Source organism: Aphanomyces invadans (assembly GCF_000520115.1).
Source record: "Aphanomyces invadans strain NJM9701 unplaced genomic scaffold supercont1.9, whole genome shotgun sequence".
In the NCBI taxonomy this organism is placed as follows: domain Eukaryota; phylum Oomycota; class Saprolegniomycetes; order Saprolegniales; family Verrucalvaceae; genus Aphanomyces; species Aphanomyces invadans.
In genome coordinates, this window is record NW_008580154.1 from 623,327 (window position 1) to 633,408 (window position 10,082).

Below are 10,082 nucleotides of genomic sequence, written 5' to 3' on the forward strand. Positions count from 1 at the left end.
TACAGCACATCGTTGTGCAAATCCAAGCGACATTAAAATATAGAATTTTCGTCAAAATAGAGACAGTTCCGCAATTGGGATAAACCGACCTAAAAGTTACAATAAACTTTCAATAAATGAGAAATTTGATTTGAGGATGGCCCCAAAATGCAGTCGACGACAGTTCATGAATTGTACCCTCTGCGACGGCAGAGAGTTTATAAATTGGTGCAACTCAACCCACGTCCAGCACATATGTACAGGAATCTATCAGTGTAAGGCAAGTTGATCTTGGTTGTCATCCGTATAGAGCAAATATTTCTAGCACTAATTCGATGGTTGCATTGAAAGTGGCTCGTCACACAATTACAAGCGCTGACTGCGAACACCACCGCAACTCATAGCGAGCGCGTTCTCGGTTCGGTGCGAGCAACCTTTCGTCGAGGGACATGATGGCCATCAACCCAGGGTTCCGTCCTAAGGTGTCTCTTGCGCAAGCAGACCAACTTCGGGCTGTGTGTAAGCGGTCCATGCAGGAGTTGCTCCAAATGGCGTCGGCCTGCGATGCCCCCGACAGTCGCGCACTCCACTACACGACAATGCCGCCCAAGACCACGAACGAAGACGTGATGACACTGTGTGTATCTGCAACACTGCACGCGAGCCTCGATGACATCCAGGACATCATGTTGTCGCGCATTTCGCGCACTCGCGACAGTCACGAATTTGCCAAGGCGACTGAAACCCATGTAAAAGGATCGCAACTGCTCATGAAGATCAACGAAAATCTCACGTTGAACTGGGCCATGATCGAAAGCATGAGCGCCGTGATGCGGGATCGTGACTTTGTCTACGTCCAGAGCCGAGAGTTTCGAACCATCAACGGCCGACCGACATGGATATCATGTACCAACTCGGTCGCTATCGACGGCGCACCGCCGCTCGACACGTCCGTGTACGACATCGTCCGTGGTGGCATCTACTCGTCAGGTTACGTGTTCACGGAGCAGCCAGACCACAGCGTCCATGCGGTCTATGTGCTCCAAGTCGACTTCAAGGGCAAATCCCCCCGGTTCATGGCGAAATCGACGCTCAAGAACTGGGGCAACGCACTAGGCCGCATACAAGCGTTCTTTGAGTCCCGACAGCTCGGTCGGATCTCGGATTTTATCCTGAGCGACCTCCAAGTGAAGAACTACCGCCTTGGCATGGAATGCCACGTTTGCGGCGCCGACTCATTTGGGATCCTCGGCAAAAAACCAGACAACTGCCGCATCTGTGGCGAAGTCGTGTGCGCGCGATGCGTTGAGAAAAAGCCTGTCCCTCTGAAGCACGGCCCGGTCAACTTGAGTCTGTGTCGAGCCTGCTTGGACACGTCATTGTCGCCAGAATGCTTTTCCCCAACCATTCGCCGCGTGGGCAGCCGGCGATCCATCTCGTCGTCGTCGTCCGCCAGGGCCATTGAAGACAACGCGCCCCGACGCGAACGCATCCAAGAGCCAACCGAGACGATTCTACTCCCAGGACATCTTCTCCGAAAACGTCAGTCGTCTGTGAGTCGATCACGGCGCTCCATCTCAACAGAGCTTCCCCCGCCACACATTACCAAAGACATCCCAGACAACCTCGACGTGCTCAATAAGTTGTTTTAAGTGATTTGCTATGCAGTACGACATCTTCCACGCCCTGGCTTCGTTGGCCAAAGCCATGGAGAGGCTTTAACGGCCAAGCCAACAGATTTTTCTACAAGCGATGGTATCCCCGACACCCTGCAGTGTCGCCACTCACGATAAAAAATGTCCTAGCGTTTGCGAGCTGTGGGTTCTTGATGTGAGAGCGTGTTACATAGTGCCGCAATCGGTGCTCCGCCAACGGATGATCTTGAAGGTGTATGGTCAGTCAGAGTTGGGTATACAGCACGCTGACAAAGTCCAGCTTTCGTACCCTTGTGACTGAGCAAGCCTTCTACCCAAGTGGAGAATACTCATTTGCGCTCGCTACCGACTGACATGGAGTCGTCAACGCGCCCAGCCACTACACGGTCCTTATACTCGTTACGCTCTGCCTCGCCGTACTGACGCTTCCACCATGGTGCTTTGTGCTGCGGTCATTCGAATGCGAAAAAGTTGGGGGGTTGTGTTTCAAAAAGTTGACTATTTTATTCAACGTAGATGGCTTGAATGTAGTATACATTTTTGAAACATTGCTCGAATACCATTATCCGGATCTAACCGGATGGATTTTCGAACGGAAGAACAAAACGCCCACGCGACATCGCCACCCTCCGACGCCGCCACGCGAACAAGCATGCAAGCATCGCTTGTCGGAAAGAACGTCGGAGGAGGAGCATCAGCCAGTGGAGATCCTTACTATGTCTTCAAGGAGTACGTCTTCTGACCGATTCGACCGCTGCCTCCTGATGTCATTATGTAGAGAGCTCGAGACCAAAGTGTCGTCCATCTATCACACGCACAAACGATGGAAACTACTTATGAACGACACGACGTCGTCGCCAACAAACAGGTTTCCAAAGACAACAGACGACTTGAAGAAAGAAGTGGCGTCGGCAGAGCGCTCCCTTGGTTTCCTCGAACAAAGCATCCGTGCAATCGAAAGCGACCGCACGAAGTATGCGCATATTGACAGCGTCGAGCTGTCGGGTCGAAAGACTTTTGTGTCGTCCACACGCCAGGTTTTGAACCAGCGCTTCTCGTGTATGCTTCTCACTTCGTGGATGCGTCGGTAGGAACTGATGAGAATCTCGGTGGAAATATCGTCGGATTTAGTCAAGGCTCGAATCCAACGCGATGAACGCAGGGTGCGTTCGCTTTTTCTTGAGGCATTCGCCCGTACTCATCACATGGGTCGTTAGATGTTGCGATCGTCGTCATCGCAGCAAAGCAACGGGGCACTTGCGTCACCATCGCCCACGGTAGATCGCAACTCCATTCTCGTCGACGAAAAGACCCGACAGCAGGTAGACCATTCTACCCATGTTGTCATATATTTCACGCACGTCTTTCTTTCGTCCAGCAAATCGTGAAAGACCAAGACGAGAGCTTGGATCAACTGCACACGTCCGTGAGTCGCCTAGGCCACGTCGCCGTCGAAATCAACTCGGAGATCAAAGGTCAAAACAGGTACAGCCTCAGAACGCAGCAAATGACATCACCATCCTCGAACGTAGAATGCTCGAAGACCTCGAATTGGATGTCGACGATACGCAGGAGCGCATGAACTTTGTCATGTCTCGAATGAGTCGGATGCTTAAGACCAAAGGTAAGCAGTCCCATGCTGTTGCAGCCACCGATTCCGTGACCATCCACGTCCCAGATACATGCCAACTGAGCGGCATTCTCGTGCTCACCGGAGTCTTGATCGTGCTCATCTTTCTCGTCATATACACATGAATGTCAAGCTAATGCCCCCCCCATTCGCAGCATGCTTTCTGTATCCTTTGGGATAGCGCGAAAATACAAGAATCGTTCAGCTCTGGACGCGTGCTCGGGTTCAAACCATGGCTTGACACAGTATTCATCAACCCAACTTAAGGCATGTTGTGGATAGCGACATTGGTGTCGTCGCTGCTATTGCTACGAGTGCCATCATCGCTTTCAGGATCGGAAATCTCCTCGTCGTCGTCGTGGTTGTTGGTGTGTCGGTATGCGCCAAATTGTAGTCTCTGTGTGGGTTTCAAGAGTCGGCGCACGAGAGCCACTAATTCATGAGAGTACATGGACTCAAGCTGACCGCTTGAAGTGCTGGTGGTGCTGCGAGGACTGTCGGAGGAGCAACTGGATGCGGATGACGGACGTTGCGTCCCCGTCGAAGTCGCCCTCGTCATTTCGTCCAGTTTACGCTGGTTCCCCTCTGCTCGAATTCGATGCATGTGGCACAGATTCAAGTATGTGCCATCAGTCTTTTGAGCGCGGATGTGTGGGCACTTCCCCGACGAGAACCTGCATAACAGCCCCGCTGCCATGTCGGCCGCTGACCCAATGATGTCATGATCAGTGACATACATGTTCCCCATAACTTCACTCGCCAACGTCGCATCCACGGACATGGGGGATAACATTTGTTGTTGAGGTGCCTTGGCAAAGGACATGGGGATGTTGACGTTCTTGGCTCGGCGGAACGCTTCAATTAGGAGTAAACGCTCGTTTTTCTCCTGGGTCAGCTTGTCTCGTCGCTTCATCAAGTTCATACGAATCTGCTCCATCGAAATTGCGCGCTGAACGGAGGGTGCGCGCTCGTCTTTGCTCAACGGGCTGTCATGCACAAACGACTTGTGTCGCTTCAACGGGGGACGTGCTGTGGACGGTCTTGCGGCATCGCGGTTGTCTCTGGCAGGATGCTCCCGTGCCTTGCTAAAGTCGATCAATGCCATAGCAATGGACGAGCGAGTTGGGGACGTCGTCATCGCGGCGGTGGTTGGGAAATGCCAATCCTGGGAATGGCGACTGTCTCGCACACGTTCAAGGATGGAAACGCCCTCAGGAGATACGCTGCGGAAATTAAATCGTAAGATCAAAAGCACGATGCAAACCCCTTGTTCTTGGGGAATATTTTTATAATCGACAAGCCATGCCAAGTCTTGGGATTTTGCCCACATATACTGAAATCAAATGATGTGCCGAGGATCTCGGCGGAATCTGTGCCAATCAGCATTCGACAGTGCTATTTTTAGGCGGGACAAGGCTATTTTTACGCCCAGGAGTTGTGGACCCGCTCGCTACCTCTCACTTGAATGCGCCTAGTTGGGGGCACCGGCAGCATCACGAGGGCTGGCAAAAGATGCACAGAAATACCCCAACGAGAAATGGCGATATAGCCATCGATGGTCTACATTGATATGCCATCCAGTTCCAACCCCTGCAGCGTCGGTTGCGGAATTGCTTAACCCGTCGTTGGTAAAGATTGCGTTGGAGCGAAACAAGCGGCACTTGGTGCGGAAATTGTCGTGGTTGCTATCCATGCAGCACCTTTGGCGCCAAGACTTGCCATCTTGATTCGGCTGGTGCGAAGAGTTACCCAGGGACAAATCAACTTGAATTGTCAAATAAACACGACGCTAAGTTGAGACCGGTTAACTTTCGCTCCAGGCCCGATTGAGTGTTCAACGTGTGCACGTATACGTTCGACGATTTGCGGTAGGTGATCACGCCTCCTCCATCAGGAAACACAGCGACATGGACCGCATCGCCAACCTTGTCACTGGACGTGTGGATCACCCGAATTCTGCGCACTTGTTGAAGGTTGTCGTCATTCCTTCTCAAAGACGCAATCACATCTTCCAAAGGCATCGACGCCAGTGTCTTGTTCTTCTTCACCACGTATCGACCTGGACAGTTTGGAATCATCTTCCACTTCCACTCCTCCCTATCGTATGCGTTGAAACACTCACGCCTCACATGAGTCGTGTGAGTGAGTACCACAACGCCTGCAAGGTGGCGCCACCGTCGCCGACGAATTGCCCGTCGCCTTGGAATGCGCCGTCCTCCATTTTTCGAGGGATATGCCGTCGATGGGAGAAAATCGTCGCTGTTCAAAAAATACAAAGAGCATTTTAATCAATTAACTGGACGAAAACCGTGAAATATCGAGATGGACTATTTCGATCATGCTGAAGGCAACTAAGAATTGTAACGGGGGACAACTATTTCAAGTTTGCACGTTGTGTATTTCGAACAGTCCCGGACGTCAAGACTCTATACAAAATATTAGAGTTCTCGAATGCACAGCTAACATACAAATTCGAAGTATTACCAAAACGATATTGACACACACAATTATGGGAAATGGAAGGTAACCAATTTTCCACAGTTATTCAATTACAAAGGTTTATGTTTTGTAGGAAGAAGAGTACTAGTACAGTAACACACTCGAAAAGGGTGATTTATCCGGATAGTCCTGCATCTCGAAGATGTCGGCGGCAGTCTCGACGACAAACCTGGCGCCGTTCAATCCGACGGGGGATGGAGCGATTCAAGTTGCGATGGAGATGATTCAACCACAAAAGAGCGACGTTTTGTACGATATTGGATGCGGGGATGCGCGATTCTTGGTCGCGGTGGCGCTCTCGACTGGGTGTAAGTGTGTGGGCATCGAGTACGATGCAGAGCTTGTTCGTCGCGCTAGTGTGTCCGTGGAACAGCACCAACTCGGCGACAACGTCACTATTCGCCATGAAGACGCTACACAAGCAGATTTCTCGGACGCAACGTTGATATTCTTGTACCTTGTGCCAAAGGGCATTCAAGCTCTGCTTCCTCAGTGAGCAATGCATTTTCCATCGAGCTATTCCTCCCTTTCGTAAAAACTTACTGACAATCTATGATGTGTTGATAGATTGACTGAAGCTCGTGCTCGTGGCGTCAAGATTTGCACCAACATCTTCTCCATCCCTTCGTGGACGCCGACTAGAATTGGCGAGTTCAAAGGAACCAAGGTACACACCAGAATCGGCGTATCCCCCTCACCAGCATGCATTGATGCATGCTGTAGATTTATTTATACGAGCCTTGATGTGCCCTTCCAGCTTGGCTGCCTCCAAATCGATGCCGATCCAGGTCGCCGACCGTCCATAGCTTGGCTTGGCCAAGGCTTAGAGCGCACTGACAGTGACATAGAACCATGTATAATTCGTGTAAGTACGACCCTTAGGCGTCTTCTAAAGTGCGATATCTCCGCTCCGCTAAGCCAGCCACGCTGGAAATTAAATATTTATACTTGATTTTTGTATTAAAGTTGAATAATATTCGACGCCTTCAGCACCGTCACCATCGTTGAATTGAGAGCGCACGACCATGGATACGCCCTTCACGTACTGGATCAACGGCGGCATGAAGAACCGGGAGCGCAGCGCTCGCGAGGAACTCGTACGATTGAATGATTGTGTGCCATGGTTGTGACTCGACATAACGGGGTGTGTGGGCGTGTATAGGAAGTTCTGCAAGGGGCTGCGTTCAACGCGCAAAACCGTGTTGTCGAAGAACAGTCGTTCCGACGCCTCGCCACTCGCCACCAACAAGCCAAGTACACGTCGCCGGAAGGATTCCCGGATGTGCCTCGTCAATACGTCAAGCCGTCGCACTCGACAGAACGAGACTACGCCACGTACGCGGCCAACTCGTACACGTCCGCGATTGCAATCACGGAGTTGCTGGGAAAGCGCGAGATCTAAGTACGCGACGCATCCGTCTTGGTTGGGTCTAGATAGGTATTTGCTTGTGTAGCCATGCGAATGTATCCATCCTTTCTTCAAACCCAACCTGTTGCTCGTCAAGTTCTTCCGCCATGCACATTAGTTATGCATGGAGGAATTCATGTTTACGGTCAATAAATCAAACTGCGACACTAGCGCCACTCCGACCTGCGCTCTCCTGTGGCTGCAGCGGTGGCCAGGTCGGCCTACATATAATTTAACTCATGCTTCATCTCTGGTGACGATGGACAGCTCGTCGTTGTCAGCGCCGACATCGCCCCCGTGGATGTGCTGCTGCTCTCCTTATTTTCTACACCATGGCACTTCTTCATATGCCGCGAGAAGTTGGACCGCTGGGTAAATGTTCGATCGCAGTCGGGGTGGCTGCATTTGAAAGGCTTTACGCCGTAGTGCTTCCACACGTGCTCCTTGAGGGACCCGCTGTGGGCATACCGCTTCTCGCACCCTTCGTGCATGCACACGTATGGTTTGATGCCTTGATGAGCCTTGTGATGTGCGCCTAGACATCAGTACATGTAAGAATTGTCGTGTTTGGTGTATTAGCATGGCACCTACCCAAGTTGGAGCTGTGAGCAAAACGCTTGGTACACCCTTCGTACATGCATTTGAACGGCTTATGGCCGGTGTGGATGCGCTCGTGCGTGATCAACTCAGACCTGGCGCGGAATTGTTTGTGACAGATCTCACATTCGTGGGGTTTCTTGACAGGTAGAACGGACGGCGATGACGGTTCGGCTGAAATCGCGACTTTGGCGAGATCCACGGGAACAGCTTCTGCAAAACACTTGTTTTCTGCACTCCAACGCGGGCCTTCACCCCATCTTGATGCCGCATGAAAGTCCGTAAATGGCCTGGCCGACGCTTGTTGAATCGCACCACTGCGGCGGTGGTACTGGATTGGTTGCATGTTCAGCGATGTCGACGACGTCGACTCCATGCCAAGCAAGTGTCGCAATATGTCTTGCTCGTCATCTTCAAAAGCTTGACCGTTAGCAAGCATGGAGGTCGATGACATTATTCTATTCACCAATGTTGCTTGCCGGACACGCCCCGGATCCAGGAACGACATGGTCGCAGGCACCTGGTGTATGCCCGACACTTTTCGTGCGTGGAGATGGTGGTGGTACTGCTGCTGTTGGCGATTCATCGATGGCGCGGTTTCGTCCATCCTTGGCGGCGTCGCTCGCCCAAGTACAAATGGCCCACCCACGAGCACCAGTCACAGCGGTTTCGTGCTGCTGGAAACTCGCAATATGAATGCACCGCAGGTTTTTTCGACTTGGAATTTGTATCTACGATTGTTCTTCATATGATCTTTTTTGCCCGTTCGCTTCCGTGTCAAGAAAAGATCGGCCTGCACGATGGCACAGGAGTGGATAAAATGCCAACATTTTCAACCAATGAATTGTCATGCATTGTTTGGTGGCGTCGACACCAGGACCATTCTTGGGGGGCAAGATGCACGGCATCTTGCCCTCGGACCCGTCGAGAACAGACTGCAATGTCTGCTTGACCTTGCAACTCAGCACGCCATAGTTTTGCCCTCGTCCAGACTCCCATGAGGTAGCCACGGTGAGTGTCCTTCACAGGGAACGCCTCCGTCGATTACACACGACGCGGTGGAGCTGTGTTCCGCTTGAATCTACGTGCTAAGCCACAACATTGCTCCACACATGTACACGGGTAGAGTTTAGTATTGGTGGCACAACGCGTCCCAAGCTCGATGTATCGTCTGTCGAGCTCGTGGGCGACGTTGAGAAGAGATGATGACATGGCGTAACCATGAGACCATGGCGCTTGCTGGAGAAGACAATTCGTGAAGCATTCAATCCACCTGTTGAGGTGAGCTCAGCTATGCGGTCGGTATGCACGTGCATGCCCTTCACAACGATGACCTGTACACTCGCCTGTGTAACTTGCTTTCACAACGTATGTCGCATGCTTCTCTCTCGTCGTGCTGGTGGTTCCAGGGATGTGGGCCATGGCGTACTACGCGCTGGAGAGTGGAAAGTAACTGATCGTACATTTTTGAAGTCGAACGCCAACGTGGCCTGCACCTATGATCAAATCAACACAAAATCATCTCGAATTTCGTATGTGGATAGTATTATCCATAACAGGATCTATCAATAGATTACTGATCTCCCCCCGACTTCGAAACGGGTCAAACTTGATAATTTTTTGTAAACGTATGTTTCTCGGGTATATTCAAGTGATGGAGAATGGTTGATTGTTGTAGTAAAGGGTACCTGTAGAATTTTATTTACTGTGTAATATGCATATTGTGCTCCGTTTCGGAGGGGGGGGGAGATCAGTACTAGTACAGTACTCTAAAACTAAGTAGGCTGTGAAATATACTCGATTCATGTAGTACTCCAGGAGTACATGTAGTCATTTTCAACTGTGGAACTTTAAGTCCTCCCATAACACATATCTTACCGTAACCGAACTATATAGATAGTCGAAGGTTTTCGTGAAACAGCTGGTGCAAGCAAATCCCTTGGCATTTGACGAATGGTTATTTTGCAACCTATGCAATGAACAAGTCGTTGCTTTTGTCAAGTCTGAGCACCCACGTGCCCTCACAAAGGAGGAAAGGCTCGACATTTTGCGTCTTTATGCCTTCTCCGTCACATGGGGCCACATATGTTGACGTCCAGGTCGGTCAAGTGCTCGGTCGCAGCGAAAGAACCGTAAAGAAGGCTGGAGTGAATACATGCTCGTATTGTCTGCAGTTGTTGCCCCACTCCCCGGCAACGCTACTGTCCACGCAACCTGTTGGCCTCGCAACCAGTATGTCATGGACTCGTGCAGCAATTTGAACGGCAGCGCCGCGAAACACGCACCCGCACTGTTGCAAAGGACGTTTTGGGTC

The 10,082-nt window shown here is 51.1% G+C and overlaps 6 protein-coding genes across 7 annotated transcripts; 4 read left to right on the forward strand and 2 right to left on the reverse strand.

The window, feature by feature from the left end:
* Window positions 1-351: 351 nt before the first annotated feature.
* Window positions 352-1,713, forward strand: H310_05356 (hypothetical protein). Its single transcript, XM_008870051.1, has one exon. The coding sequence runs from the start codon at window positions 429-431 to the stop codon at window positions 1,629-1,631; it is 1,203 nt and encodes a 400-aa protein (XP_008868273.1). The 5' UTR covers window positions 352-428; the 3' UTR covers window positions 1,632-1,713.
* Window positions 1,714-2,232: 519 nt separating this feature from the next.
* Window positions 2,233-4,424, forward strand: H310_05357 (hypothetical protein). The gene is made up of 7 exons (XM_008870052.1): window positions 2,233-2,363; window positions 2,413-2,671; window positions 2,726-2,797; window positions 2,852-2,956; window positions 3,013-3,119; window positions 3,167-3,258; window positions 3,313-4,424. The coding sequence occupies exons 1-7, from the start codon at window positions 2,287-2,289 to the stop codon at window positions 3,387-3,389; spliced, it is 789 nt and encodes a 262-aa protein (XP_008868274.1). The 5' UTR covers window positions 2,233-2,286; the 3' UTR covers window positions 3,390-4,424.
* On the reverse strand, window positions 3,501-4,449 carry H310_05358 (hypothetical protein). Its single transcript, XM_008870053.1, has one exon. The coding sequence runs from the start codon at window positions 4,400-4,402 to the stop codon at window positions 3,527-3,529; it is 876 nt and encodes a 291-aa protein (XP_008868275.1). The 5' UTR covers window positions 4,403-4,449; the 3' UTR covers window positions 3,501-3,526.
* A 1,422-nt stretch (window positions 4,450-5,871) lies between these two features.
* Window positions 5,872-6,670, forward strand: H310_05359. Of its 2 annotated transcripts, XM_008870054.1 has the most exons (3): window positions 5,872-6,255; window positions 6,331-6,430; window positions 6,487-6,670. In XM_008870054.1, the coding sequence occupies exons 1-3, from the start codon at window positions 5,906-5,908 to the stop codon at window positions 6,505-6,507; spliced, it is 471 nt and encodes a 156-aa protein (XP_008868276.1). In that variant the 5' UTR covers window positions 5,872-5,905; the 3' UTR covers window positions 6,508-6,670. The 2 variants fall into 2 exon arrangements, with proteins under 2 accessions (XP_008868276.1, XP_008868277.1); XM_008870055.1 differs by having other exon boundaries at window positions 5,872-6,430.
* Window positions 6,671-6,747: 77 nt separating this feature from the next.
* H310_05360 (hypothetical protein) lies at window positions 6,748-7,252 on the forward strand. Its single transcript, XM_008870056.1, has 2 exons — window positions 6,748-6,860; window positions 6,926-7,252. Exons 1-2 carry the CDS (start codon window positions 6,789-6,791, stop codon window positions 7,163-7,165), a joined length of 312 nt encoding a protein of 103 aa, XP_008868278.1. The 5' UTR covers window positions 6,748-6,788; the 3' UTR covers window positions 7,166-7,252.
* A 10-nt stretch (window positions 7,253-7,262) lies between these two features.
* Window positions 7,263-8,446, reverse strand: H310_05361 (hypothetical protein). The gene is made up of 2 exons (XM_008870057.1): window positions 7,763-8,446; window positions 7,263-7,706 (listed from the first exon to the last, which is right to left on the reverse strand). Exons 1-2 carry the CDS (start codon window positions 8,373-8,375, stop codon window positions 7,393-7,395), a joined length of 927 nt encoding a protein of 308 aa, XP_008868279.1. The 5' UTR covers window positions 8,376-8,446; the 3' UTR covers window positions 7,263-7,392.
* Between the last annotated feature and the right edge of the window lie 1,636 nt (window positions 8,447-10,082).

Excerpts from the sequence above, each read along its gene's own strand:
- H310_05356 (XM_008870051.1), top strand. The coding sequence starts at position 429 with ATGATGGCCATCAACCCAGGGTTCCGTCCTAAGGTGTCTCTTGCGCAA.
- H310_05357 (XM_008870052.1), top strand. The coding sequence starts at position 2,287 with ATGCAAGCATCGCTTGTCGGAAAGAACGTCGGAGGAGGAGCATCAGCC. Across the intron at positions 2,798-2,851 it reads TCCAACGCGATGAACGCAGG|ATGTTGCGATCGTCGTCATC; the intron begins GTGCGTTCGCTT and ends ATGGGTCGTTAG. Across the intron at positions 3,259-3,312 it reads TCGGATGCTTAAGACCAAAG|ATACATGCCAACTGAGCGGC; the intron begins GTAAGCAGTCCC and ends TCCACGTCCCAG.
- H310_05358 (XM_008870053.1), bottom strand. The coding sequence starts at position 4,402 with ATGACGACGTCCCCAACTCGCTCGTCCATTGCTATGGCATTGATCGAC.
- H310_05359 (XM_008870054.1), top strand. The coding sequence starts at position 5,906 with ATGTCGGCGGCAGTCTCGACGACAAACCTGGCGCCGTTCAATCCGACG. Across the intron at positions 6,256-6,330 it reads ATTCAAGCTCTGCTTCCTCA|ATTGACTGAAGCTCGTGCTC; the intron begins GTGAGCAATGCA and ends ATGTGTTGATAG. Across the intron at positions 6,431-6,486 it reads GCGAGTTCAAAGGAACCAAG|ATTTATTTATACGAGCCTTG; the intron begins GTACACACCAGA and ends TGCATGCTGTAG.
- H310_05360 (XM_008870056.1), top strand. The coding sequence starts at position 6,789 with ATGGATACGCCCTTCACGTACTGGATCAACGGCGGCATGAAGAACCGG. Across the intron at positions 6,861-6,925 it reads GCAGCGCTCGCGAGGAACTC|GAAGTTCTGCAAGGGGCTGC; the intron begins GTACGATTGAAT and ends GGGCGTGTATAG.
- H310_05361 (XM_008870057.1), bottom strand. The coding sequence starts at position 8,375 with ATGGACGAAACCGCGCCATCGATGAATCGCCAACAGCAGCAGTACCAC. Across the intron at positions 7,707-7,762 it reads TGCTCACAGCTCCAACTTGG|GCGCACATCACAAGGCTCAT; the intron begins GTAGGTGCCATG and ends ACTGATGTCTAG.